At 43.2% G+C, this 24,388-nt stretch overlaps 2 protein-coding genes across 3 annotated transcripts; one reads left to right on the top strand and one right to left on the bottom strand.

Moving 5' to 3' along the window:
• Positions 1–711: 711 nt before the first annotated feature.
• Positions 712–16,951, bottom strand: PRDM4 (PR/SET domain 4). 2 transcript variants are annotated; one of them, XM_072923451.1, is made up of 11 exons: positions 16,847–16,951; positions 14,870–15,003; positions 14,037–14,222; positions 11,246–12,040; positions 7,972–8,121; positions 6,651–6,769; positions 5,882–5,967; positions 4,775–4,902; positions 3,901–4,215; positions 2,583–2,751; positions 712–1,517 (listed from the first exon to the last, which is right to left on the bottom strand). In XM_072923451.1, the coding sequence occupies exons 2-11, from the start codon at positions 15,000–15,002 to the stop codon at positions 1,208–1,210; spliced, it is 2,391 nt and encodes a 796-aa protein (XP_072779552.1). In that variant the 5' UTR covers position 15,003; positions 16,847–16,951; the 3' UTR covers positions 712–1,207. The 2 variants fall into 2 exon arrangements, with proteins under 2 accessions (XP_072779552.1, XP_030118985.4); XM_030263125.4 differs by lacking the exon at positions 16,847–16,951 and adding an exon at positions 16,480–16,621.
• Positions 16,952–22,731: 5,780 nt separating this feature from the next.
• On the top strand, positions 22,732–23,572 carry ASCL4 (achaete-scute family bHLH transcription factor 4). The gene has a single exon (XM_072923452.1). The coding sequence runs from the start codon at positions 22,865–22,867 to the stop codon at positions 23,429–23,431; it is 567 nt and encodes a 188-aa protein (XP_072779553.1). The 5' UTR covers positions 22,732–22,864; the 3' UTR covers positions 23,432–23,572.
• Positions 23,573–24,388: the final 816 nt, after the last annotated feature.

Genomic DNA, 24,388 nt, shown 5'->3' with positions numbered 1-24,388 from the left:
CTGATCTGAGGCAAGCATTTTCAGGTTTTGAGAACCCTGGGAGCTCTCTAGGAACTGCAGCATACAGGGAGAGGTACAGCTAAGCTTGGGCCATTTAGGGCCCAAAGCAGAGCTCTTTTCCAAGGGAACTCCCATTGCCTGGTCAGAGAACAGAGCATAGCTGAATCTTCTTTTGCAGCACAGCCAGAGGAGTGACACAGCAAATGTAGAGTTCATTACCTGCCCAGTTCATGGAGATGCTCCTACACATACCATGTCCCAGGAAAGCCTGGGAGAGGCAGATGATTAAAAAGTGGTTTTACTTTTCTTAACATCATTATCAGAAATAGGAACATTGTTTTTCAGCATATGTAAATATTAAAAAAACATTAGAGAAGAGCCACATTTTTAATTATTTCAAAAGAAAACAACAAAATGTAATAATCCTCATTCCATAAATAATATTAGCAGCAAACCCTCCCATCATTCTAGGTGGTAAAAGGTTTACAGCACAAGAAGTAACATATACTGTAAACACTGCCTGATCGTCTGTAAGCCCCTTCCTTACTGAGTCCATACAGTCTCTTCACCTGCTTCCATGGGTTGTGAACTTGAGGGAGAAGAGGGGATAACTGTTCTTCAAAAACCAAGGTTTGATTTTCTGTAGTGGGATACTTAATTTGTATGAAGTGGTGATTTCACTGGCCTTTTTTTTTTTTTCCAACCAAAAGGTTTTGTTTTAAGAAGGAAACCTGAGCATTGACAAGTCTTTGCTTTGTGCCAAACCACATCCTTCAATTAAGAAGTTCCACCACCATTTTCTCCTTGTTTCTCTCCATGCCACAGCTTGGGCAGTTAAGGACAGTTGGCTTACAGGTCACTGCAACCCCTCAGCTACATTTCTGGTTTGTGGCTCTTTGCTTGAAGGCCTATGCAAGCTGTATCACGTGTCCTGCCACTGGATGGATTCAGCTGAATGATTTGGAGAAGTATGCACAGCATGTGTGAAAGAAATCTTGCCTCACATTTCCTTCTTAGCAACTCTTCACTTGTACGTGCATGATCCAGTCTTGTTCAGTGTTCTGGCTACAGATTATATTAAGTGGTGGTAGTGTGGAGACAAAAACAGAAGGAAAACTCCTCACCTGACATACACTGGTAACTGGGGAAACAAGGAAGAGGGTTTTTTCCTTCCCTACTTAAAATATCCAAGAAAGTTTCCCTCACTTCATTTGTGTCCAGAGAGAACATCACCTGTTGAATAGACTCCATTGTTAATCCTACAGTCTTCAGTCCTCATAGAGTCTATTAATTCCTCCTCTGAATCCTCTTCCTCTTCCTCCTCTGGGGCTGAGAGACTGGATGTGGGGCCTTTACATATTTTTAAGTGTCGCGTGAGGTGATATTTGGTTAGATAAGCCTTGGAGCATTTTTCACAGACATAGTCCCTCTTTCCTTCATGTGAATTGAGATGCTTCTTCAGGTGATTTGTCCTCAGAAACAGCTTGTCACACTTGGGGCACTTGATCTGCCGTTCCCTGCAAGACACAAAAAAGTGAGTTTGCTCCCACCACAAGGCAGCTGGTATTAAAATGCTGATTAAGGTCCATATTCTAGCAAGGACAGAGATAACGGCCTTGATGTAAAGGTCAGCTTCCTTCCCACCCTGCATAAAGGTGGTGGGGAGGAGGCAGGGAAGAACAAGTAAGGAAACAACACTGCTGCATGTTAACAACCCTCAGTCTGTAAATGCTAAGCAGAGGAGCTTACCAGACTGCAACACATTCTATAATGACACTGCAAAATACTTCCCAGCAGTAGTGCTCCTGGCTCATGCTGTAGGAACAAGCAGCAAAGCGAGTCTGTGTTTCTGTCTGCCTCTCTCTCACTCATCTGGCTGCACTACACTGGCTCCTAGGCAGCATGACAGAAGCAGCAGTGGATTCCAAGTGAGTACAAAAACCAGATGCTGAAAATGAAATAAGCAAAGAGACTAACTTTGGGCAGGCAGCTTTTGAGGAGGACTTCAGATTGGGAGTAAATGTACAGGATGGAGAGATTCTCAGAGCAAAAGACACGGCCTAGCAGAGGGCTGTGGGTAGGAATCTGCCTGCAGGAGGAGCAGGAGAGCAAGCGCTTGAGTGAGACCTGGGGGGAGGAAAAGGGCTGGGAATACCTGCACCACACCCCTACGGCAGACAGGCAGAGTTCACTAACAGGGTACTCAGCGACAATAGCACTGATAAGCTTGTGTTTTTTGGTCACGTTGGGACATGGAAACAGTTCTCAGCAAATAATGAAATATAAATCAAACAACCCCCCTTTCTCTTCAAAGCAATGAACACTCTGGACAGCCATTTCACAACACAAGGAGCACACTTGGAATATACTGTGTCACAGAAATATTGCAGACACTAGAACTCTACAACTGCAGCCAGTAAAAACAGGACTTTATCTAGAGTGTCTTCTCTGTCATTTCAAAGGATTAATCCACCTGTGCTCCCTAGGCCAAACTATTTGCAAACTGGAGATTCTAGCTAGGGCTGTTCATCTTTATTATTTCTTGCACTGGCCAGTCCAACAGCTCGTGTGAAGTCACTTACTGTGTGTGAGTGAGGACGTGCTGCTTGAGGTCCTGCCTGCGCATGAAGAGCTTCTCGCAGTAATCGCACTTGAGGTTCTTCTCCCCGGTGTGAATGACCATGTGCGACTCCAGGTGAGCCTTCTGCGTGAATGATTTGTCACAGAGGGTGCAGCGATAATTCTTCTGACCTAGGAGTACACAGGGACACCCACAGATTGGCACTCAGTGTCCCAAGAAATGCAGTAAGCAAAAAAGCCTAGACATTGCTGAAAACCCAAATTTTACTGTGAAGAAAGGCAGATTTTTTGTGAACAGGACTTGTTTTCTCCTGCAGCTCCTTCAGACTCAGCATAAAGGCCTACTTGGTTCCAATCTATATTTAGCTATGCAAAAAAACAGGCAGCTGACTTCATCATTCCCAAAGCTTTTCATCCTGTACCCAATGCCCCCAGTGTCATGATGCTGTTTCAAACCACTGATGCCTTAGTGTGATGCACCTTTCTGTACTTCATCCTTCTAAACACTGCTGCTTGTTTCTCCAGTGCTTGTGGTCAGCCAGCCTTTCTTGTGAGGCAGGGTTTGTGCTTCTTGTCCACACAACTGTGCCTCTCTGTTCTGGATTCCAGAACATCCCCAGGAGCTCTGTACATTTTTCCACCAAGAGATTCAGGCAAACACTTAAAAAGACTAGTCCTGTCCAAGATGAATTCTTCAGTAAAAACAATGGTAGCTTCCTTTGTAACAGTAACCATGGTAACCATCTAGCTACTGTACATTAGTACATCCCTATCCTCACTGATTTCCCACAGGAATTGTATCTGATGCCTTACTGGAGGAGCCCAACCACATTTGATGCACTGCATTGCCTTTGTCTGCAAAAACAAGTTCTCTTATCTAACAAACACACAGGTACAAATTTCACTGGTCTTTTGATAACTTCCATGTTTTATCCCATTTTTCAACTTATCAGTACTTCTGCTATTCTTTGCCAGAAATAGTTTAAAACCCCAGTATGTTACTGAGTTCAGATGAAGTTTGAATACCACTTGAATCCCACCCCACTGAGTATTCTGTAGTTGTGTATACCACATTAATATTTCATCAGTCCATTAAAATGCCTGGCTATTGAACCTACAGCTTCCTATGCTTGACTTGAGAGCACTTCACTCCCAGTTTTATTTCTTTTCCAGCTTTGTAATTAGAATTTTGTGATTTCCAATAAAGAAGAGTGGAAAAAAAAAAAGGAGGAAAAATACCCACACTGTCTATTGCTGGCCTGTAACCTGACCTTCACCCTCTCCCCTGTCCTCACACAGGCATCTGTACAAAGCTCTCACCTGTGTGGATCTTGAGGTGTGTCCGTAAGTTGCTTGGATCGCTGAAAGCTTTGCTACAGAAGTCGCACTTGTGCGGCTTCATGCCCATGTGCCCCATGAAGTGCACGTGCAGCTTGGAAGGGGAGATGAAAGCCTGGGGGCACATGGAGCACTTCCACTTCCTCTCCTTGCCATGGCCTGGCCCGTGGTTGCTGCTGTGCCCCTGACTGGGGAGGTGGTTGTGAATATGGCTGCTCAAATGGGCCTTGAAGTCCGCATAGGAAGCGCATTCCTTCCCGCAGTGGCAGATGTGCACATCTGGATGCTCAGGGACACCTTTGAGCACAAAAACATCACTTGTAACGAGACACAGTAAAGCCTAACAGAGCTTGAACAGGAACCACTTTAACCTTTAGTCTGTGGAAGCAAAGCCAGGTGCAGAGATTTTCACCTTTGTTCTTTTCAGCTCCAGTGTTGCTTTCCAGCTCTTTCAGGTAGGTCATTGAAAATGTTTTGAGGGGCCAAACTTTGGAACAGTTTTGAGCATAGCTCACCCAAATCCAAATTATCACAACCCAAGCTGGGGGAGGATAGGAACATCGTCAGCTCCAAAACTCCCTTAGCCCTGGATGAACTGAACTAACATGATTTTTCTTCAAGAAAAAAAGATCTTCAAAATCTTTTACTCCTGATCAGTGGAATTAAGTAGGGAAATGTTTCTTTTAAATGATGGTACTCTGTAGTAATGCAATGTTAAAGGAAACTATGACATGCACTAATGGGAGCTGAGGAGGAACATAATGCAGTCCCAAGTCACAGAGCCCAGAGATGGCACCAAAAGGGAATTCAAGCTGGGTACTCCCTGCAAAGCCAACAAAAAAGAGCTCTTACTTACCGAGCTGTCGTGCATAGTCCCGACTGTAATAGAAGAGAAGCTCGTGTTCAGGGGGAATGTCCCGAGAGGTGCAGAAGTAAATTTTTCCATCATGAGGATAAGCTACCAGGTTCTGCTCTTCCCGGTTCCTACAGCAATAACAGTTAAGAAAAAAAGCCCTTCAGAAGTAATGACTTTTAGAGAGGGAAGAGGGAAGAGAAAAATAAGAAATGGAAAAGAATAGAAGAGAAAAATGGAAAAGAAAAAAGGGGAAAATTGAAAAAAAGGGAAAAGGAAAGATTCCTATAAAAAGGTAATAGGAACATCAGCGCTTGTCAGCATATTATAAAAACTTGCATGTCTGTCATTTCTGTCCTTCTTTATTACAGGAAAGAAAAACTAGACCTTGAGAGCCAATCTCTTCCACCAAATGATGCGTTTCTCACAACACTTCTGAGAAAATTATTAATACATATTTGAGTGGGGGGCTGAGAGAAATGAGTTCATGATCTCCTAAGAAACTACAAAAATCAATGTATTTTTCATACACATAGGTTCTTCATACACATAGATTCATTACATAGATATATCCCCTTATGAAATAGAGAATACAAGATGGAAAAAATATCAGTAATGTCTTAAAGCAAAATTATCTTTAAAAAGTCTTCCTGAGGACCAGTTCCAAGATGTGGTCATTCATCTTTTGAAGCAATATCTTGCGTATGTTTGTTCCCAGTATCTGAAACCAGTAAAAGGTCTGCCCCATTGCAGTGGGAGATTAAACATTACACTTCTTGACTCGTGCATATGAGAACCATGAAATGAACTACAGGAGAAACCAACTTTGTGTCACAGAAAAATAAGAAAGGTTCAGCCTTCTCAGTGGACCGTGGATGGAGCAAGGATAGTTTTCATTGCAGACTGAAAGGGACAGATCTCACATATTGTAGGGGCTTGAACTTGGCCAAAAAAACTCAGGGACACTTTGTAAATAAAGTATTAAAATCAAAAAGAACAATCAAAGTCAACTTCAGTCGAATGAAGGTTAACCTTCATTCTCCAGTACAGCTTTCTACGAGCCTGCAGCTCAGACTCAAAGCTCCTTAGCACAGTATAGGTGTCTCTCACCTGGCTTTGCGTACAAACATCATCCAATTACATTCATTTTCATCAGTTGTAATGATGCAGAACTCCAGGACACCGTTGTGATAGATCTACCAGGAAAGACAAATGCAACCTTAGGACAAAACACAGCAATAAATGTAGTGAAAGCCAGCCTCTTTTTTTAAGAGAAGATGTGTTTACCTAGAACAAGCTAGGAAGTCTCCATTGCCACTGTCAACACCACAACCCTATTTTCACTCCTTACTTTCCTCTTCACACAGGCACCTTGACCTCTGCTACCCAGGAGGCCAGAAAACCTGTTTATAAGCATCTTTCTCACCTTTACCTTCCAGCAGAAATGCATTTGGCTGCATTTCTTAAAACCAAGTCTTGTGAATAACAAAATCTGGGCAAACAGTACATGCTTTATTTATATAGGTCAGATTTACTTTCTGAAAATGAAATTATGGGGAAAAGAAAAGCTTTAAATTGGCTTTCCTAAAACAAATCATTTATCTCTGTTCAATGAACAGAGATACAAAACAAACAAACAACTGCTACATAATAATTCATATACAATCTCTGCTGCAACTCCACACAAATACTGAAACCACATATAGCCCTTTAAAAGAGAAGGCATTAAAGAAACTTTTTGTATTTCAGGACTGACTGCCAACATACTGCATTACTTTTGAGTTTTGGGAAGGATGATAATGTTAATGTTGCTGTCATGTGGTAGCTTTCACCAGATAAAGGCATGCTGGCAGGCTCTGTGAGCTGCAACACCACTGACCTTCCAGATGTGACTGGCAGCTTTGTCTGTCCAGTCAGCCACCTCCAGAGAATGGCTCTGCTGCCCGATCAAAGGTCCGAAACACGTCCTCACAGGAATGGTTTCTCGTGTCCACACGCCTATCATTAGAAGACCAAAATCTGAAGAAATCAATTATTTAAACAACTAATCATGCATAATAAAGTGGGAGGCTTATGAGATAATGCTCCAGAGGTACTAACTATGCATAAGCTCATCAAAGCTTCTACTTCACATGTGAAACAAACCTATGGCAGAGACAAGAACCACCACCACCACATGACACTAATGGGAGCCGCTTTGGTGTCATTACAAATATTTATTTGGTCAAAAGCAAGTAATTTACTTTTCAGTAAGCTATAAAACTAACATCCTAGCCGCTTGTACCAATTAAAGTTCTCAAGGCACTTTCTGCAGAAGCAGAAAATACTAGTTTCAGTAACTACATTTTGCCTACCTAATCCCCAGGAATTTCCAGAATTGTTGCTGGGCATTGTTAAGCAGCTTCTGCATTTCTCCCAGAGGCAGCTGTATTTCTGTCATGGGCAGAGGGATTCCTGCGTGTATATTATTTATTATTAAACATTTATATATATAGATATATATATAGGTCTACATGAATACACTGAATAGCTCTCAGGAATAAACTGGAAACTAGTGCAGCTTGAAAAGAACAGATGTCATCTACTCTCAACAAGCAGCATCACTAAGCAAGCCAATAATCACATTCTTCTCTAGCCTTCAGATCCTTAGGGTACTGCACTGTACTCTTCGATTTCCAGGTGACAGTGACGTGAAATACAGTAACAAGGTCCACGTCCAGTGACAAGGTCACAGTCTACATGCCAAATGTAAATGGGGGGGGGAGGGGGGAAACAGAGGCACTTGTGATCAATACACCAATGAGAATACCCAGAAGATAGCAAACCAAGCTCATGAACAAGCAGACAGAATTCTCCTCTATGATTTCTAATTGTCAGCTTCCCCCAAACTGTAATTGCGGCATTGTTTTCTTATCAAAGCTGTGCCTGGGCTGTTTAGCACAATAAAAAAAACACCACACCTTGCTTGACCTTAAGAAGTGCCACTCTCTGTGGCAGCAGCCCTGCAGTATAGCTGCAGAATAAGCAGTAACCAGACCACAAGGAGCTTGTGGATAATATAAGTCAGGGTGATTACAGAAGAGGGAAGCATCTCCCTCTCGTGGTGTTTCTTTCCCACATTAATCTCCCTATGGTTTTGGATTTCAGCAGTGAGTGTATTTTAAGTGCTGCAGGGAAGTGCACAGTAACGTGATCCTTACCCGCTTCAGCTGCCATGATAGACTGCCGGAGGAGCAGCTGCTTTGGGAGGGACAGCCTGGCTCGGCTCTCGATTGGGCTATCGGGGACAAAGGTGACGGGCCCGTGGTCCGGGCAGTCTGACGGATACGCCTTGTCACACAGCGTGCACCCTGCAGAGACAGGAGGGGACAGCAGGCATTAAAAACGCACAACAGCTCCTACAGTGCAATCAGGTCCCTACCAATGTGAAGCTGAGCTTCAGCTCAGCCCCTGCCAAAGGCTGCTTCTGTCACGTTCAACTTGCCCTTCTTACTCAGAAGAATACAGACCATGTTCGTACAGTCAGGTGGGCACTGACATACATGTCAGTTCCTATCCAATTCAGATCAAATGTGAGGATCTCTACCTACTTTCCTGATGGTAAATTGATGACCTAGACTCCAGATTATCCCTACAGGGGAATCTAGCAATGGGACAGAGTCCACTCTTCATCAAAGCTACTGCAAAATGAATGAGAGCCTCCCCATGCTGGTGGTGGAAGAGCCAATTTCACTCTGTTCACAAGTGAAATGAACTCTAGGGACAGAAAAATCTAAGACAAACAAAACCAAACACCTTCTAACTGGTTATATTTTTGGAATTAACAGCAACATTTTTTGCATGTAGAACCTCCAAGATATCCATGCAAATGGACCAGTAAGGTCATCCTTCTAAAATTTTCCAAACATGAACCACAAATCCCCTTACCTCCATTTAAATTCAGACAATGTGTAAATCACAGCAGCAAAAGCCTGACCTCACTGCTGCTTTTGAAGGTCTCACTGCAGTAAACTCATGCAGTGTGAGTATGCCACTGAATGCAACAAAAACAAAAGCCCAAGAAGAATCAGTTGCATCACTTTCCCAATCTGTTGCTCAGCAGAAATACTGTTATAAAAGAAACCAGTGAAAGTCTTCAGTCTAATAAATCTGAGGGAAAGTACAGGATAAAATTATTTCTATAGCATTACAATTTCATCTAGAAAAACGATGTCATTTTAATTCTCTGTGGATGGAGCAACCAACACCTACTCAGCAACCACTCTCCTGATAAATAATTATTCTTCTTCTGAAGAAAGACATTCAGGTAGTTAATCAGGATCTCCACTAAGACCTTCTTTGGCCTCTTGATGACCCAGCTCCAGTATGAAAGACCTAGCACAGAAGTAGCCTTCAGCAGGCCCAAACAGCAGCTCCATCCTTACATGCTTAAAGATATTTTCCAGATACTTTGTTGATATACCAGGGTACCAGAATGTGACCTTATATAATGACCTTATATAAAATACAGTCTGAGCAACTACACATCAACAGGTAGGAAAGTACTCAAAAAATTATTAAGGAGAGCCTATGTAAGCATTATTTCCTGTGCACAGGTGACATGTAGGAGCAAAGCAACAACAACAACCAGACCTGAGTAATGAGAACCACTGTGTGGAACAGCTGCTTTTAAGCACTGCCTGGCACACACCCACTATGGGTTTGTGGACCAGCTCCAAGGAGAGGCAGAGGAAGAAAAGCTCTAGGCGTGAGGCATTTCCACTTGGAGAAGTTCAACCATTCATATATTTTTAAGATGTTGGAAAACAAAAAATCTCACATTCCACAGAAAGTTAAATATACTTTCCATTACTATCATTGCTAAATCATTAAAGAAGAAAATCAGTGATTATTTCTCTGATTTGGATATCCAGAACTGTCAACAAAGATGACAAAAAAAAAACGCTTCTTAAAAGTTTTGCAAACATTCAGGATTGTAGCAAAGGCAAACTTTTTATTTCCTGCTTAGGAACAGTAAAAGGTTTTCTGAAAATGCCCTGACTCCTGCCATCTGAGTGAGAAAAAACCATTAAGGGGATCTAAAACAACTCTTTGTCCTTGCTGTCACCTGTCTGGACATAAATTGCTGTTAGTTCAGGTGAAGTTTAAAACCATCAACAAAAAGTTAAAATTTAAACCTCTCCAAGTCAAGAATCTGTTTTGCAAATCACATGCAAGCACAAGGCATGCAGCAGCCATTTTAACGTCCTACCAAAGGGGAGCATCATCTGGAAAACATCTTAGGACTATGCTAACTAGAACAACAAAAAGCTGGCACATCAAATCTCACTTTTAAGAGAGTAAGAAAAGTGATTTCACCACAAGCATGTTGGATATCTCAGTATTTTATTATTTGTTCAACATGCAACAGATGCTTGTAGGAACCTCTGAGTGCATCGACTGTAAAACTCTTCCTCCTGTAGAAATTGTAAATTCATCATAGTTCTATGCCCACCTAATTTGAAGTTGTATCTTATCCCACAGAATGAAATCTTAACAGACTAATCCAAATGTATGACTGACTAGACAATTTACACTAAACTACACCTCTTCCCTTGCTAACCAAGACACTGTATTTTTTCAATTTCTTAAAGTATGTTCCGCAGGCAAAGCAAGCCACTAGGTTCTGGCAGTTGTAGGGTCAGACTGGATGAAGAGCAGCACTCAGCAATGCTAACACAGATAATAAAAATGAATAAAAAAGCTGGCCTTATGTTTCAGTGGCAGGAAGCCAGACATCCTGCAGGTGAAAGTGCAAATCTCTCTCCCAGCAAACGAGATCTTCTCAGTTCTCAAAAACCACTCCTTGAACGGTAACAGGAATGGCAATGCAATACCCAGTGCTCCTCTCTTCCTACAAGATCCATTAACCTCTGGTCTAAAGTCCTTTGATGAGAATAATTAGAAATATTATGAAGTTCCTTCCCTCTCTGCTCTTTTTTTCCTATTTAGAACAACATTTTCATGATGATTGTTCATGGTTTAATATAAATTTTGCAAAAATCATGTAATGTCACACTCAACAATTATACCCATTTGATGAAAAGTATGGATTGTGGTGTTGTTTGTTGTGTATTTTTAATGGAGGAAGAAGAGTCACTTGTGATTTATAAAGACAGAAGTCTCATTGTAAAGGACATCAAGCATATACACCAAATCAGGAGCTTCACCAAGATTCAGCTTCCAATCTCATGGCAACATAGGAAATGATACAAAGAGAATTATGCTAAAACATCCTACTACATCTCCTACTACTCCCAACTACTGTTGTTTCAGAACAGTTAATCTGGCACTTCAGATGTTTCAAATTTTGGACTTGTTAAATAACTGTTTTTTTCACCATAAATCTGTAAGACTAGCAACCAGAGTCCAGCCACACCAGAAAATAGCTACATGACAAACCCTACCCAAAAAAAGCATGAAATGTCCACTCACATATGGTAAACAAGGTTGCCATGTTCTCCTTGTTGGAATTGGAGTCTTCCATTTGCAGAGATGATGGTACAAAGGCAAGATTGTCTGCAGACACATCGACATGACTTGGTCCCATGGCTACTTCCTGACTTATGGAAGACACTGCCACGGGCTCCAGGCTGAGGCCCACTTCATGCAAGGCTACTGAGTCCAGGGAAGCGAGATTGTGTGAGGTAGGGAGTGCCACGCTCACGGAGTTGGTGCTCATGGCCACAGTATGAATGGGATCATTTAGTGTGCTGTCCGATATCCCTGTCACTCGCCCGGCAATGTGGTCGGGCTCCATGACAACAGGGAGTTCCAAAGTGCTACCGTGAATGGGAATGACACCGCCGTGTCCCACAGTGTCCGATGTCAAGTTACTTCCCACTGTGTCTACGGCTAAAGGTTCATGGCTCCGGGAGCCATTTGGGATCTGCGTGTGATCCCCGGCTACATCATCCATTGTAAGCTCCTCTGTCATCCCATCTGTAGAGATGGGACTGGTTACCCTGGAAACACTCTCCATGGTGATTGTAGTATCCAGTGCTACCTCGTGGCTCTCACTAGGATGCAGATTTTGAGGACCATGTGTGTTCACTGTGCGGGAGTCCATGGACACAATCCCTGGTTCCAGCCCCACAGTCCCACTGGGCTGGTAGGGATCCAGGGCTGAGGGATTGCTGGAGACTGACAATGCTGGATTGCTGTCAACATTTATAGTGTTGGGATGGATGTACTGAGGTGGTGGTCTGTCAGCCAAGTAAGATAAGATACCTGATAGGAAAAGAGGGAGAAAAAGAAGGGAGAGAGATTACCTCAGTTATCAGATCTTGAATAAAAATCAGTCAAAGCATAGTACACTGAGACCCAGATCCCTGAAGACATGTTCTCCACATTATTTCCAATTAAAATCCAGTAATTCTAAAACATGTCTCACAAACATATGCCAGCCTAACACTCTTGTCAAAGTACCACTTAACAACTAATTCAGAGTTTCCACCTAACAAACTAAGTTTATAGTTATTTCTCGAACTCTAAACAGCCAAGTTAATGGCAGAATTCCACCTAGGCTGCTCAGTAAAAAGATCAAATGAGAAAGAGGTTCTTCACATTTTAGGCTTAATTTTTCATCCCCAGAAAATAGCTCACAAAGGATAAAGTACTGCTAGTGGAATCTATAATTTGGTAATTCCTGGTTCATCTTTGCTAGAAGCAGAAACAAGTCTCCAGGACATGATTTTTGCTTAGGTATTCAAGTTTTAACAATAACTACTTCCTTCCTCTAAGACTAAGTGGCATAACTGTCCATCTCAGAGGTCATCAATTGAAATTCTGAAGGACAAAGACAAGCTCTCTCACAGATTTCATGAGTCATCTGCTCTCTTTCCTTACATGAAAGCACGTTGTTTCTCCTAAAACAATAGTTTGGTTGAATTTAAATCAGAAACCCTACCATCTTTTCTCGTAGTTCTGGGAAGCTTCTCAACATCAAACAACCTTGAAATTTAAGATATGAAGAAGCACTAAACTGTATTTATGCACTAAGAACAAACAACAAAAATCTTTGGAAGAAATACAACAGCACATTCAATAAACCTTATTTCCAGCAAAGACAGGGGCAGATTTTGCAGATTCTGCAAGATCTGATTCAGCACGTCTTTTTAGCCTTCAACCCTATGAGCCACTTGTTCTGTAAGTTTTCCATTCAAATATATTTTTTATTACAAGGATGCAAGCACAAATGCTCTTTCTGCAAGCCAGGAAATGAACAGTTTAATTTAACTAGCTGCATCAAATATTTCTGTATGCAATGCTGCCTTGTGGCTTGAACACAGAGGATCCTTGATGGCAGCAAGACAACTGACAGAACCAAATAAAACATCACATGAAGATTATTCCAGCTCAGAAGAATGGCAAATACCTTTGTTCCTAGTGCACAGTCTCGTTGTCTACTCTTTGGCCACTGAACAGGCAGGCATACAGTGCAGTAGGAAAGGTTACTCCTAAGCAGCTGGAAATTTCAGCCATCGGTCAACAGGTAGCTACTCGAGACCTGGGCTGCTACAGTTCATTCCAAACCCAGGCTGAACCAACAACACTCAGTGAATCACCTTGAAGAAGTTTAACTACTTCTTCCACCCTGTCAATCTTAGCTACCAAACAAAACCAGAACTGCATTTAAAGTTTCAATTTCTGTGTTTTCATATACTAAAATGTAAAATTCTACATTTATACTCCAAAGCATGTGTGAGAAAGGAATCAAGATAGAAGTCAGTGTGTTAGGCCTTTGGAAATCAACCTTGAAGAAAAATGAAGAAAATATGTGCCATGGGTTAAATGGGTGGGAAAGTGCCCTATGCCACAGCTGATGTCTTGCCCTCTTTAAGCTCTGAACTACTGTAATCTCCCATTATGCACATATTAAATATTGCTTCAGACTACAGGAGCAAAAAATAGAAGCAACTTGCAAGCTACAAGCCGCTGGAGACAGGAACCAGGCATGCTTTGTTTTCTGTTAATCCTAAAATCAAAGCAGGAGGAGCAATCAAAGGTTAAGTTTAAATAGAAAATGCCCTGCAATTATTTTCACACACAAATAGAAACAGGTATCTGAAAATAAAGGTGTGTAAATGGCACAACAGCCTCCAGACAAACTCAGGGAAACAACAGCTCTGTCACACTGTCAGTCATGCCTGCTTCAGGACAGAAACAGACAGCTCTTAAAACAGTTTCTCTTACTGTTCCCATCCATCAGCACCAGAGCACTTACCAGGTAGAATGTGTCTGAAATAGCTGCTCTCCAGGTGAGGGTATGGTGGTGGAGGTAGGGTGTAGTTTCTCTCTGGTATACCACACATCACTCCTCGATCCCCAATACCCATTGGGAGCATCAGAGACAGAGCAGAGGGCAAGGAACTCAAGGAGGGGCCCAGGTTTGGAATTGCAACAGGCAAGCCTGCAAGAGAAAACACCCACTTAAATTCAACAGAACACCCCGAGTTGATGAACACATGAGCTAACAAAGAGATTACTAATTTCCCAGGAACTCCTGTCCTAAGGAAATACAGCATGGCACTGTCCAAGTAAGGTGCCAGGCATCAAAGAAAGGATCAGTTATCACAGCAGTGAGAGACATGCCTGAATAAGGCTAGATCTTTTTTGGTACATTTTGTAGGACTTGCTTCTATCTGACAATTATAATGGACTTCTGTCTGTGCAGGCCCCTGGAAAGAAGAGCTATGAAAACAGTTTTGCTATACAAGTGATTTTTCACCTGAGAGAAATGAGACATAGATGAAGAGAGATTTTCAGCTGCAGCCCTAATTTCAAAGAATTCTGATACTACTCACCCACAATGCAAATCACCCCATGAAACCCAAACAAGGCTCCCACTACAGCGTAAGCCTGACAAGCACCCGTGCCTTTTGCTTGCTCACAAAAACAACAATTTATGGCTTCCCCTTCCCCAACTCTGCATCATTTCACTGCCTAGGGTATAACTTGCTATCAGAGCAGGCACTGCTGCCCAGTTAGGACCATTGTTGTAGCAGCAGAACACAAAACAGGAACTGCAATACCCCTTGTGGGACCCTCCCCCATTACCTGGTGCTGGTATGGCGTTGTGAGTGGGTGATGCTGCCAAGCCCAAGTGACTTCCCGAGACTGGCAGGGCATTGCTCACAGAGGAGGAGGTCAGCTGGTCCATCCCTACAGGACTCAAGTTCATTTCATTCATTCTGGAGACAAGGAACACAGAGGGGAGCAGGAAAACGAAACAGAATGCAAAAGCATTCCTGATTACTGACTACTGTGGTGAGGAAAGGTTGAGCAAACAAACTCAAAATCTGATATTGGCATATAAAAACTCTGCCTTAAAAAGCTACGCATAAAACACACCAGCCACTCACACAGTCATCACATCATGATCAATACCTATTGATCATATTAGATAGCAATAATCATGATTAAAATCAGTTCAGAAAAGACAAATCAGACCATAGGTTTTTCCTTGCTACTCCTAGTAGTAAAAGCCACTGTGATTAAACTATAGTGAAAACAGATCCATTTACAAGCTGAATGTCAGAAATACTCAAGACAACAGCACCTGATTTATATTTCACGTCTTCTGGACACCACATCCACATTCAAAATCCAGAATGTGGGGAAAAGATCACTTCAAACTGGTAACAGACACACAGCCTCTAATTCTCCACCAGTCTGAACCAGGCCAATAGTGACAGCAGTTACCACTGCAAAACAGCCATAGACTGCCTCAGTCTGGTTCTGTGGGCTCCCATCACATTAAAAACTGGCACCACGGATGCCATGTTATTTCAGTGCTCAACCACACCACTCAAGTGGGCACACACCACATGAGCAGCTGCAGGAACCGCCCAACACTCCAAACCCTCAGCCTTGGTACAAACCATGTCAGCTTGGAGCACATACATCCTTTGGGGTCTCAAGCCGCACATGCAGCCCAAACCAGTCCGCAGGGATGGGGACACCATGGTGACACGATCTACTCACACTTGTCACAACTCTACAAGCTGTGCGTGACCTACGCTGCGCCCACCCCGGCCCTCCCAGCCACACACCAGGTCTGGCCAGCAGCTCTTGGGGCCAGCCAGAGCAGCTGCCCCCACAGCAGCCACATCCTCCAGGCTGACCCAGGCTCCCGCACGGCCTTGGCCAGCAGCAGGCCCAAGCGCTGCAGTACTGATGGAGAGCCGCAGCTTGGGCTGCCACTGGGTAAGGAAAGGGACCACTCAGCCAGGAAAAATGACCGAACCCACCAAACTCACACAAGTTAACAGCACAAGATCTCAGCCTGGAAGGGGCCCGTAAGGAAGCCGTAGCTCGCAGCTCCTCGCAGACCACCTGCCGCCCGGAGGAGAGCGCAAGCGGAGTCTCCGACTCCCACCTGGGCTCTGCCCTCCCTCGGCACCACGCCCCGCCTGCCGCCAGGGACGGCTCTGCAGGGACGGGCCCGAGGGCTCCGGCTGCCCGGCGGGGCAGGGCACTTCATTCCCGGCCCAGGCGGCTGCTGAGGATGGCGATGCCCGAGGGAGGGAACCACCGCCCTCACCCCGAGGCCGAGCCTCGGGGCCTGCGGGAGGCGCCGAGCACTGGAGGGACCCCCACGCTGCTCGCCCCGTGGGCCGGGTGCCCCCGCGGTCCCGCCCGCTTCGCCCGGTGCCCGCGGCGCTCACCTGGGGTGCATGGGGCCCGCGGCGGAGCGCCCGCAGCCGCATCAGGGCCCTGCGCCCCGGCCCCAGCCACGGCCGCACCGCCGCCGCCGCCGCCGCTTCATAGGCGGGACCCGGCGGCGCGGGCCCGGCGCGGGCGGGGGAGACGGAGGGAGGCGGGGATGGCGGAGGGAGGCGGGGATGGCGGAGGGAGGCGGGGATGGCGGAGGGAGGCGGCCGGGGCCGCTTCCGCCGCCGAGAGCCGGAGCCAGGAAGCGGAGTCGCCGCCCCGGGGCTCGGTCGCTCCCCGCCAGGGCCCGGCCCGAAACCCTGCCCGAAACCCTGCCCGAGGCTTCCCGTGCCGCCTCTGCCGGAAGGGTGCGATGCTTACTCGGGTTTTCCACACAGTATTCCCACACGATATTCCCAGCGATCTCACTGCTTTCTCGCTACACCCTTGTGCTGTCATTAGAGGGTTGCGGTTAGTGTCCTCCGGTACTATCAGCCCATACGCGCCCAGCTGCCTCCTGGACATCGTCCTTCAATTACGGCTGATCATATGTGCAATTCTGGCTCAGGTGACATGGCAAAGGAATCTCCCGATCCGTGCAAGCGGTTTTGTAGCTCGCTTTCGCCTGCGACACGTGGATAGTCATCGTGCACGCTGCTCGAATCAATCGCCGCCTTCCTTCCGTGCCGGGGCGAACCGCTGTTTCCTGGAACGCTGTAATGGGGTTTGGTAATTTGCTTGTGCCTGACACTCAAGTGATGTCTCATTAAATGAGTCGTCCCTCGACAGAATGTCTGCACCGGAGGAAGTTCAAAGTATTTTTCTGTCTGCTTCCTTTTTATCTTAAGAACCTAAATGTAGGATCTGTAAGGATCATTCCATGATCTAAAGAGCCTAAATGTAGAGGTCATTTTTGTTCACTACAAACCTGTTGATTCTTCTGGGGGTGGAAACAGACTCTCCTCTTCTGGCTTTGTCATAAAGTTGAATGCCTTGAATACAGTTGTTTTTCAAGCTCTCTCTGTAGCCGAAAGAAGTAGTTTGCTGCAGAGAGTGCTTCATCTCATCCTGAAGTAGGTGTCTGAGATGTGTGAGAAGAATTCCCTTTGGATCTGCATTTCTGTGTCTATGGCCTGAAACTGGGACCTGCATAATGAGTTTACTCTAAATATCTAACATCTAAAGGAGTACATTTAGGCAAAGTAAGTCCAGGTCTCTGTCATTCATGACCAAAAGAATGACCTTATTTAGTTTACCACATATCCCACAGCCTTTCCTCCACCAAGTTGAATAATCCTTATCCTAACCATAACTGACTGACGAACCGAACTGGCCCACAAACATTATTCAGCAAGTCAAAAAGAACTCTCCAAGTCCTCAGGTTTTTATGGACTGCTAGTCCTGTGATGGGGGCTTTAGGTCTGCTTCGTTTTTGTGTGTGTAGTCCCACATGTTGGTGCTAATACTTAACTTTTTTCTTAGAACCTGCGATGAATGACTACAAGCCCAAAAGTCTCTCTCTTCACTTTGCATTCCCTAATTGGAGTTGACAGGAGACCTTCCATTTTCAGTTCTCATCCTTAAACCTTCACAGTCACACTCAGGACATCTCAGTTCTGTCCTGAAATGCTAGGTTATCCCAAGCCCTCAGCTTGTCTTAATTCCAACTATGACACTGTAATTCTACAGCAGAAGTGCCCTGGCACTGAAATCTTTGCGCTGTTTTAACTATCTAAGCTGAAAGTAATACTTCAAGCCTGTGAGCAGATTGGATGTTGTCATACATAGATAAGAGTATTTTTTCCTACTGTGAAGCATGAGTCCTCTGAGATTCCAGCTTTTTTTTTTTTGTAGTCACTTTACTCCCTTGAACTAGTGATATCTTAACTACCAGTTTAAGGCAGAACTATCAAAGGAAGCCAGTGGTAATATGAAGTGTCACTGAATGAGAAATTAATCTGTGTCTACTGAGATTTATGCTGCATGCCCAAGGTACTGTGATAAAACACATTTGGGAACTGTTTCTTCTGCAAGGAAAGATACTTTTTAAAATATACTGAACACTTTTATTATATGTGAAGTGTTTTGATAAGACAACTGCACTATGTCTCCAGAAAGCCTGGTTTATTGACATTTATAGAGGTACTTGCTGTGTGAGGAACAAATTGCTGAGCTATTTTTCAAGTTGTCTTTAGATCCTGGAGTCATACAGAAAGATAAGGGAGACTCTGAAGCCACAGGGGGAAGAGATGGCAGTAAACATGCTTCAGTCTTTCCCTGCAGAGTGAGCCAAAGTCCCTTCTGGACCATGCCCATGTCTCAGTACAATTAGTTCTCTTCTGTTATTTACAGACTTGTCTCTTGGTTCTTTCTCACACAAAGCAGAATAACACTGGAATGAAGATTATGCAAAAAGCCATTTTACCATCAAAAATACAAATTTCTCATCACCTTTTATTGGCTTGTCAGCACTTTGCAGTATTTTGGTGATAGTCACAGTATGAAGCCTAGGTAGTCTATGGGCAGCTTTCCTTTCTAGGTGTAGGCTTGGAAAGAGATGACCCATGCTTAAGGATAAAACAGGACAAGACAGACACAAACCTACTCAATCCTGTATTCCTACACCTCTGTCTCAAGCAAAGTTATTACTATAACTCTGTGTGAGCAGTTAACAAGAGAATCTGTTAATTACATATTTTTGTATCTGATAATAAATTGCAGCAGCCTAGACAACCTATGATATGTTTAATAGATATTAGAATTTGACATAATTACAGCACAGTAAAATAAAAGAAATGCACAGTATTATGAGAGTTTCAATGTAAGAAATGGACAGTGTTGTGAGAGTTTCTTCTTAAATTCCCAGTATATTATCTTCTTCCTTCTCAGTAACGTGTTCACAGATAAAACAGCTAGGACATCTTCTGTTGGGAATTTAGAGGACTTGCATGTGTTCAGCTGACTCTTGTGTTTCTACTGCAATATTTCCACCAATGATTTCATACACAGGGACACAGGGTCGAGGAGAAACTGTTTCTTTGAATAATTCAAAGCAATTCAAACCACTGTGTAATGTCAGTAGTGTTATTCATGGTTATGGTTCATGTGGGAGTGGGAACATGTTGAGGGCTCCTTTGTACAAAAATTACATACTTACAGATATTGTGTTAGGATATATGCAATTAAAACCACACTAAGTTATATCTGGAAGGAAGATGCCTAAATTGTTGATTTTTAAATATGTCAAGAGTATTTTCTATTTGTTTAGGCTGGGTAATTAAGTGCCCATAGTGAAGTATAAGAAAAGGAAGAGAACCTGTTTGAATACCATAGGTGATGGAGTGTATAAGGAATCTCCCAGCATCCCCATTTAGACTTTGTATTTACAAACAAAAAGAAAACAACAATGAAGCCAAAAGCCAAAACCTAAGCAAAAGCTAAACATACAATATGTGTATAAAGAGCACAAGCTCTGCCATCAAAACATCTGATTTGTACTGCTTGAAAAGCAAACCAGGCCATCTGCTTTGTATCAGCATGGCAGATACTCAATTCTGGAGCCAAAGCTTCATCCACACAAAGGTGTAAAGAGGACCTAATTGGAGAAACACTGTAAGAAAGAAGATCAAAGGCTTATCTTAAAAGAGGAATATTATTCATGTAGTCTTAACCGACTGTTAAAATTGAAAAGAATGTGCATTAGCCTTTCCATTTGGTGGTCCAGTCCTGCTGCTTTCACTGTGTCTGCATGTGCAAACATGTTGAGACTTTCTGCAGAAGTCAGTACAGGAACAATAAATTGCTTTAATCCTGCTCACGCTCTAAACAAGGACTTGCAGTGGGATATGTGTTGGCCTTGTTCTGGCTCTCTGCCCAGGGGCAAATCCCTTTCCGAGCAAGTGACATTAGATTGTCAACAAGATACCACATTCATCAAAAGCCTGTGGCAAATTTTCTCATCTCTCTTGCACACAAACAAATTCAGACTTCAGAGTCCGTTTGATATGAGATCAGCTTCAATAATTCAGGTCAACAATTTACATTTACCTCTAGTTTTTTTTTTTTTTCATGTGTTTCTCTAAAGGATTACCAATGTGGATTTTTCTGTCAGAAGAGATGTCTTTAGCACAGTTAAATTCTGACACTCTGGGAAGTGCTGGTGTCCTGCATTTACAGTAAACATAGAGAAGAGATCTGGTAGCAGGGCACAGTGCATTTGCACGACAGAACTGAAATGTAACTCTGCCTTTTGAACATGGCCAGGCTGCTGGCAAGGTCATGGAGAGCTGTGAAATTATCTGGGAGCTGAGCCCCGCAAGAGGCATGCTTCCATTTCCTTACAGGAATACTGTCAGAGAGCAGTGGTTTAAATCTAATGCTAACATAGATCAAATGGCCTTTACTTGCTTCAAGTATTTGCTTAAAGGTAAACATTCTCTTTGTTTTAACAAAACTAGGAGTCCTGGCCTAGCCTACTGCTACAGTGAAGGAGCTATTTTCCTTTAAGCATTCATTTCTGAAAACATTTCTGGACAACAGAGTTTAGAGTGCAAGTAATATTGAAAAGTCCATCCTGATCAATTGTTTCCAAGAAGTTTTTAAAAGGCAGAAAGACTTTCACTTATGTGATCTGAAATGAGCTCTACATACCATGGGGCATTCCCCAGTAATTTTTGCTCAGGCTTTTGAGGCATTTTGCTGCTGATTCTACCCCTGACATAAACCAGAGTCCAGGACTGTTTTCACTCATGTCTGTCTGGAATGGTTTGCCTGTACCATCGTACCTTGAAGATTATCACTGTTTTTTTGAAGCTGCAGAATAAGCCAGCAGAGACACAAAGGCTGACTTGAAAATGCATGCTACTCACATAATTGCTGCTAGCTTCTAACTCAGCAGAGGCATAGATGTCTTTCTCAGAGTGGAGAATATTGTTCCAGTTACTGACACTTCTGAGGCAGTTTCACATGAAATACTGAAGAGGATGAAACTTTCACTTTGAGGAAAAAAAAAAAATTAATAGAGCTTACATACCTGTACCTTTTCATGTCTGTCCCTTCCCACAGCTCTCCCAGACCAAACATGCAATTCCCCAAACTGATGATGGCAAAAAAAGGAGATTCAGTTAACTGTGACAATATTGTTTTCAACAAAAAAACTGCAACTATAGAGCTCTTGAACAACAACATGGGAAAATTCAAAGACTGTTAAGTTGCTGCAGAGGAAGATCCTTACACAGTGGGGTGTCTCAGAGGAAAGGCACAGACAAGGGCATTAGGACTTTATACTGCCAAAAGTCCTTGTATTTTGTCTACCTCTTTACTTTAGCAAGCTGCAGGCAAACTGGAGGACACAGCACAGACCCAGCAGGGTAAAGAGGGACTTGCAGCTCTCCCATTAAAGCAGTGTGTAGGGTCCATCAGGTAAGCCAATATCTGTGTAAACATCTGGTAATAGCTACACATGGGGCTGTCAGGGCATCACCTTTGTGTTTGCTTATCTGAGGCAAGTTCTCATAGGGATGACCAGAACATTCCTACAATGAGCAGAAAAGCAAAAAACCTTGAAAACTGTTTAAAAATGTCAAAATGCTCATGTTCAGTTTGTGAAACTCACACTTCTTGGAAGAGCCTCTCTTAGAGCAAAGAAGGCAGTTTTCCTTTTATGCTTGCACGTAGTACATTCTTGATCTGACAAGACTTGCAACCACAAGAGAGCACTCTTTCCTTTGAAGATGTCTCAGCTTCCCCAGAAAGCTACAGATATGCCATATAAGTTTTGCAAACTGCTTGTGAGCTGGTTCAGTTAGACCAGAGCAGCCGAAACAACAAAGCTTGCAGTTGTCTTTGGATTTCATTGTGAAAAGCCTTTGGGTAGTTTTTAGATGACAGAAGATCCTTGGTTCCTGAAAGTGAGGAGTTCTGCCAAAACTTTGAAGATCCCTGTAAACTTTGCAAATTACCCATCTTTTGGAGACAATTATATCAAACGATATCATGGATTACAATACATGAGAAGTATTTCGAGCCTGGAAGATTATTTATGTTTGGCATTAACTCTTATGGTCATAATTTCAAGTGGAAAGAAAAGGAATACAGAGGAAACCTCTTATTATCTTTTGAAATATGAAGATCACAGGCAAACAAGGGTTTAAATTGTGGAGTGATGGTCCTCAAAACCTGTCTGTAGATTAACTGGCATCCTACACCTATAAAAACAACCAGGCTTTCCAGGCACAGTGTGGACCTCATGAATTGTTAGCCTTGCTTTGAGATCTGAATTTTTATACACCACAGGAGGAAACTACAGCCTGTGGGGCAGGGTCCTATACAAATGTTGGATTAATACATTAGAAGCCAAATTCAGGAACGAACACTCCACTGGTGAGGAAAAAAAGAAGCATGGACAGCACTAAAGATGATGATAAACTATTGAAGAGGATTGCATTTCCAGGAGCTGTGTCCCTGGCTAACAGCCACATGCACCCCCATGGGATACCCCTGAGAGAGCCTTTTGGGGTTCCCTTCCACCTGGACCCATCTTACTGGGAGCAAGCCTATAGTGGGCACACAGGTCCCGTCTCCTACATCCCATTTCCTGGCTATGTGGGCATCTATGACTATTCCTTCGAGCCTGCCTTCATTCGGAAGAGGAATGAGAGGGAGAGGCAGCGGGTGCGCTGCGTCAACGAGGGCTACACGCGCCTCAGGGAGCACCTGCCCAAGGAATTCACCGACAAACGCCTCAGCAAAGTGGAGACCCTGAGAGCTGCAATAAGCTACATCAAACACCTGCAGAGCTTGCTGGACTGCCATCCCTTAGGCTCTTCCAGTAAGGAAACGCTCTCTGCCAAGGAGAGCCCTGGAACTCCCAATCCGGCTTCTCCGCGAGAGTGCAACAGCGATGGAGAGTCCAAAACTTCTTCAGCATCATCCCCCTACAGTGAATTTGAGGAGACGGGCAGCTAGGTCTCCTCTCTGGACACAGAAAGCTTCAAGTTTGGCTGAAAAACAATTTCAAACCTTGGGGAATTTTCTACAGGTGAAAATTAATATCAGGGAAAGGAAAAACAGATAGGGAAGGCAAAAAAAAAGTTATTTTCAATCTGTCAAAGGACTTTGAATGTTTGCTGTATAAAACTTAAATGTGATTTGTAAACAAACAAATATCTCCCAGGTTACTTCAGTTGTTTACTAAACTTCCTTTGGACTGTTAAACTGCAGCAATATTTTCATTCTACTTTTCAATCAGCTTTTATTCTATTCTATTTTCTTTCGCCTTTCACTTGAGACAGTAAAACCAGATAAAGCCATTTCAGGAAATCCCCCTCCCCTACCTCCTGCTTTGTTCAGTGAGTTTTACTGTGTATTTTTCCTGACTGCTAACCTGAGATGCACTGCACTGCAAACACTTGGACTGGGGAAGGTAAGATTTAGATAAAATATCTTTCCCTAAATATTTCAGAAAACTCACAGAAATACTTTATTTATTAAACAATAATTTTTCAAATAAAAACAAGGCTATATTTTGAAATTAATTTCTTTTAAAGCATCTTCTAAAGTGAAAGAAGCAGCTTGTACAATGGGCACTGGCTATTTGGTGATTATTCTAAGGATAATTTTCAGGAAAATAAAGCTGGACACTCATTCCAGTCAATGCTAGGAGGAGAGAAACAGAGTTCTGTAAAACTGCACCTTCAAAAACAAAGCTTCACTCAAAATACTGAAAAAATGAAAGCCTTTTCCCTACCTTTCTGAAATCTGAGTTCATAGATAAAATAGTCTTGATTGTGTCTTTGGCAGGTCAGAAATTAATATGCTTAGAAATAGAACCTGTAATGGTTAGACCCTGGTGTGTACAAAAAGGGAAATGTTGAATATATCAGTTTACATTTGCATGAAAATGTAGGTATTTCTTTTGTTTAG

Source organism: Taeniopygia guttata, chromosome 1A (genome assembly GCF_048771995.1).
Source record: "Taeniopygia guttata chromosome 1A, bTaeGut7.mat, whole genome shotgun sequence".
NCBI classification, from domain to species: domain Eukaryota; kingdom Metazoa; phylum Chordata; class Aves; order Passeriformes; family Estrildidae; genus Taeniopygia; species Taeniopygia guttata.
The sequence above is the reverse complement of the archived record's forward strand: the minus strand, read 5'-3'. Positions and strand labels throughout refer to the sequence as shown.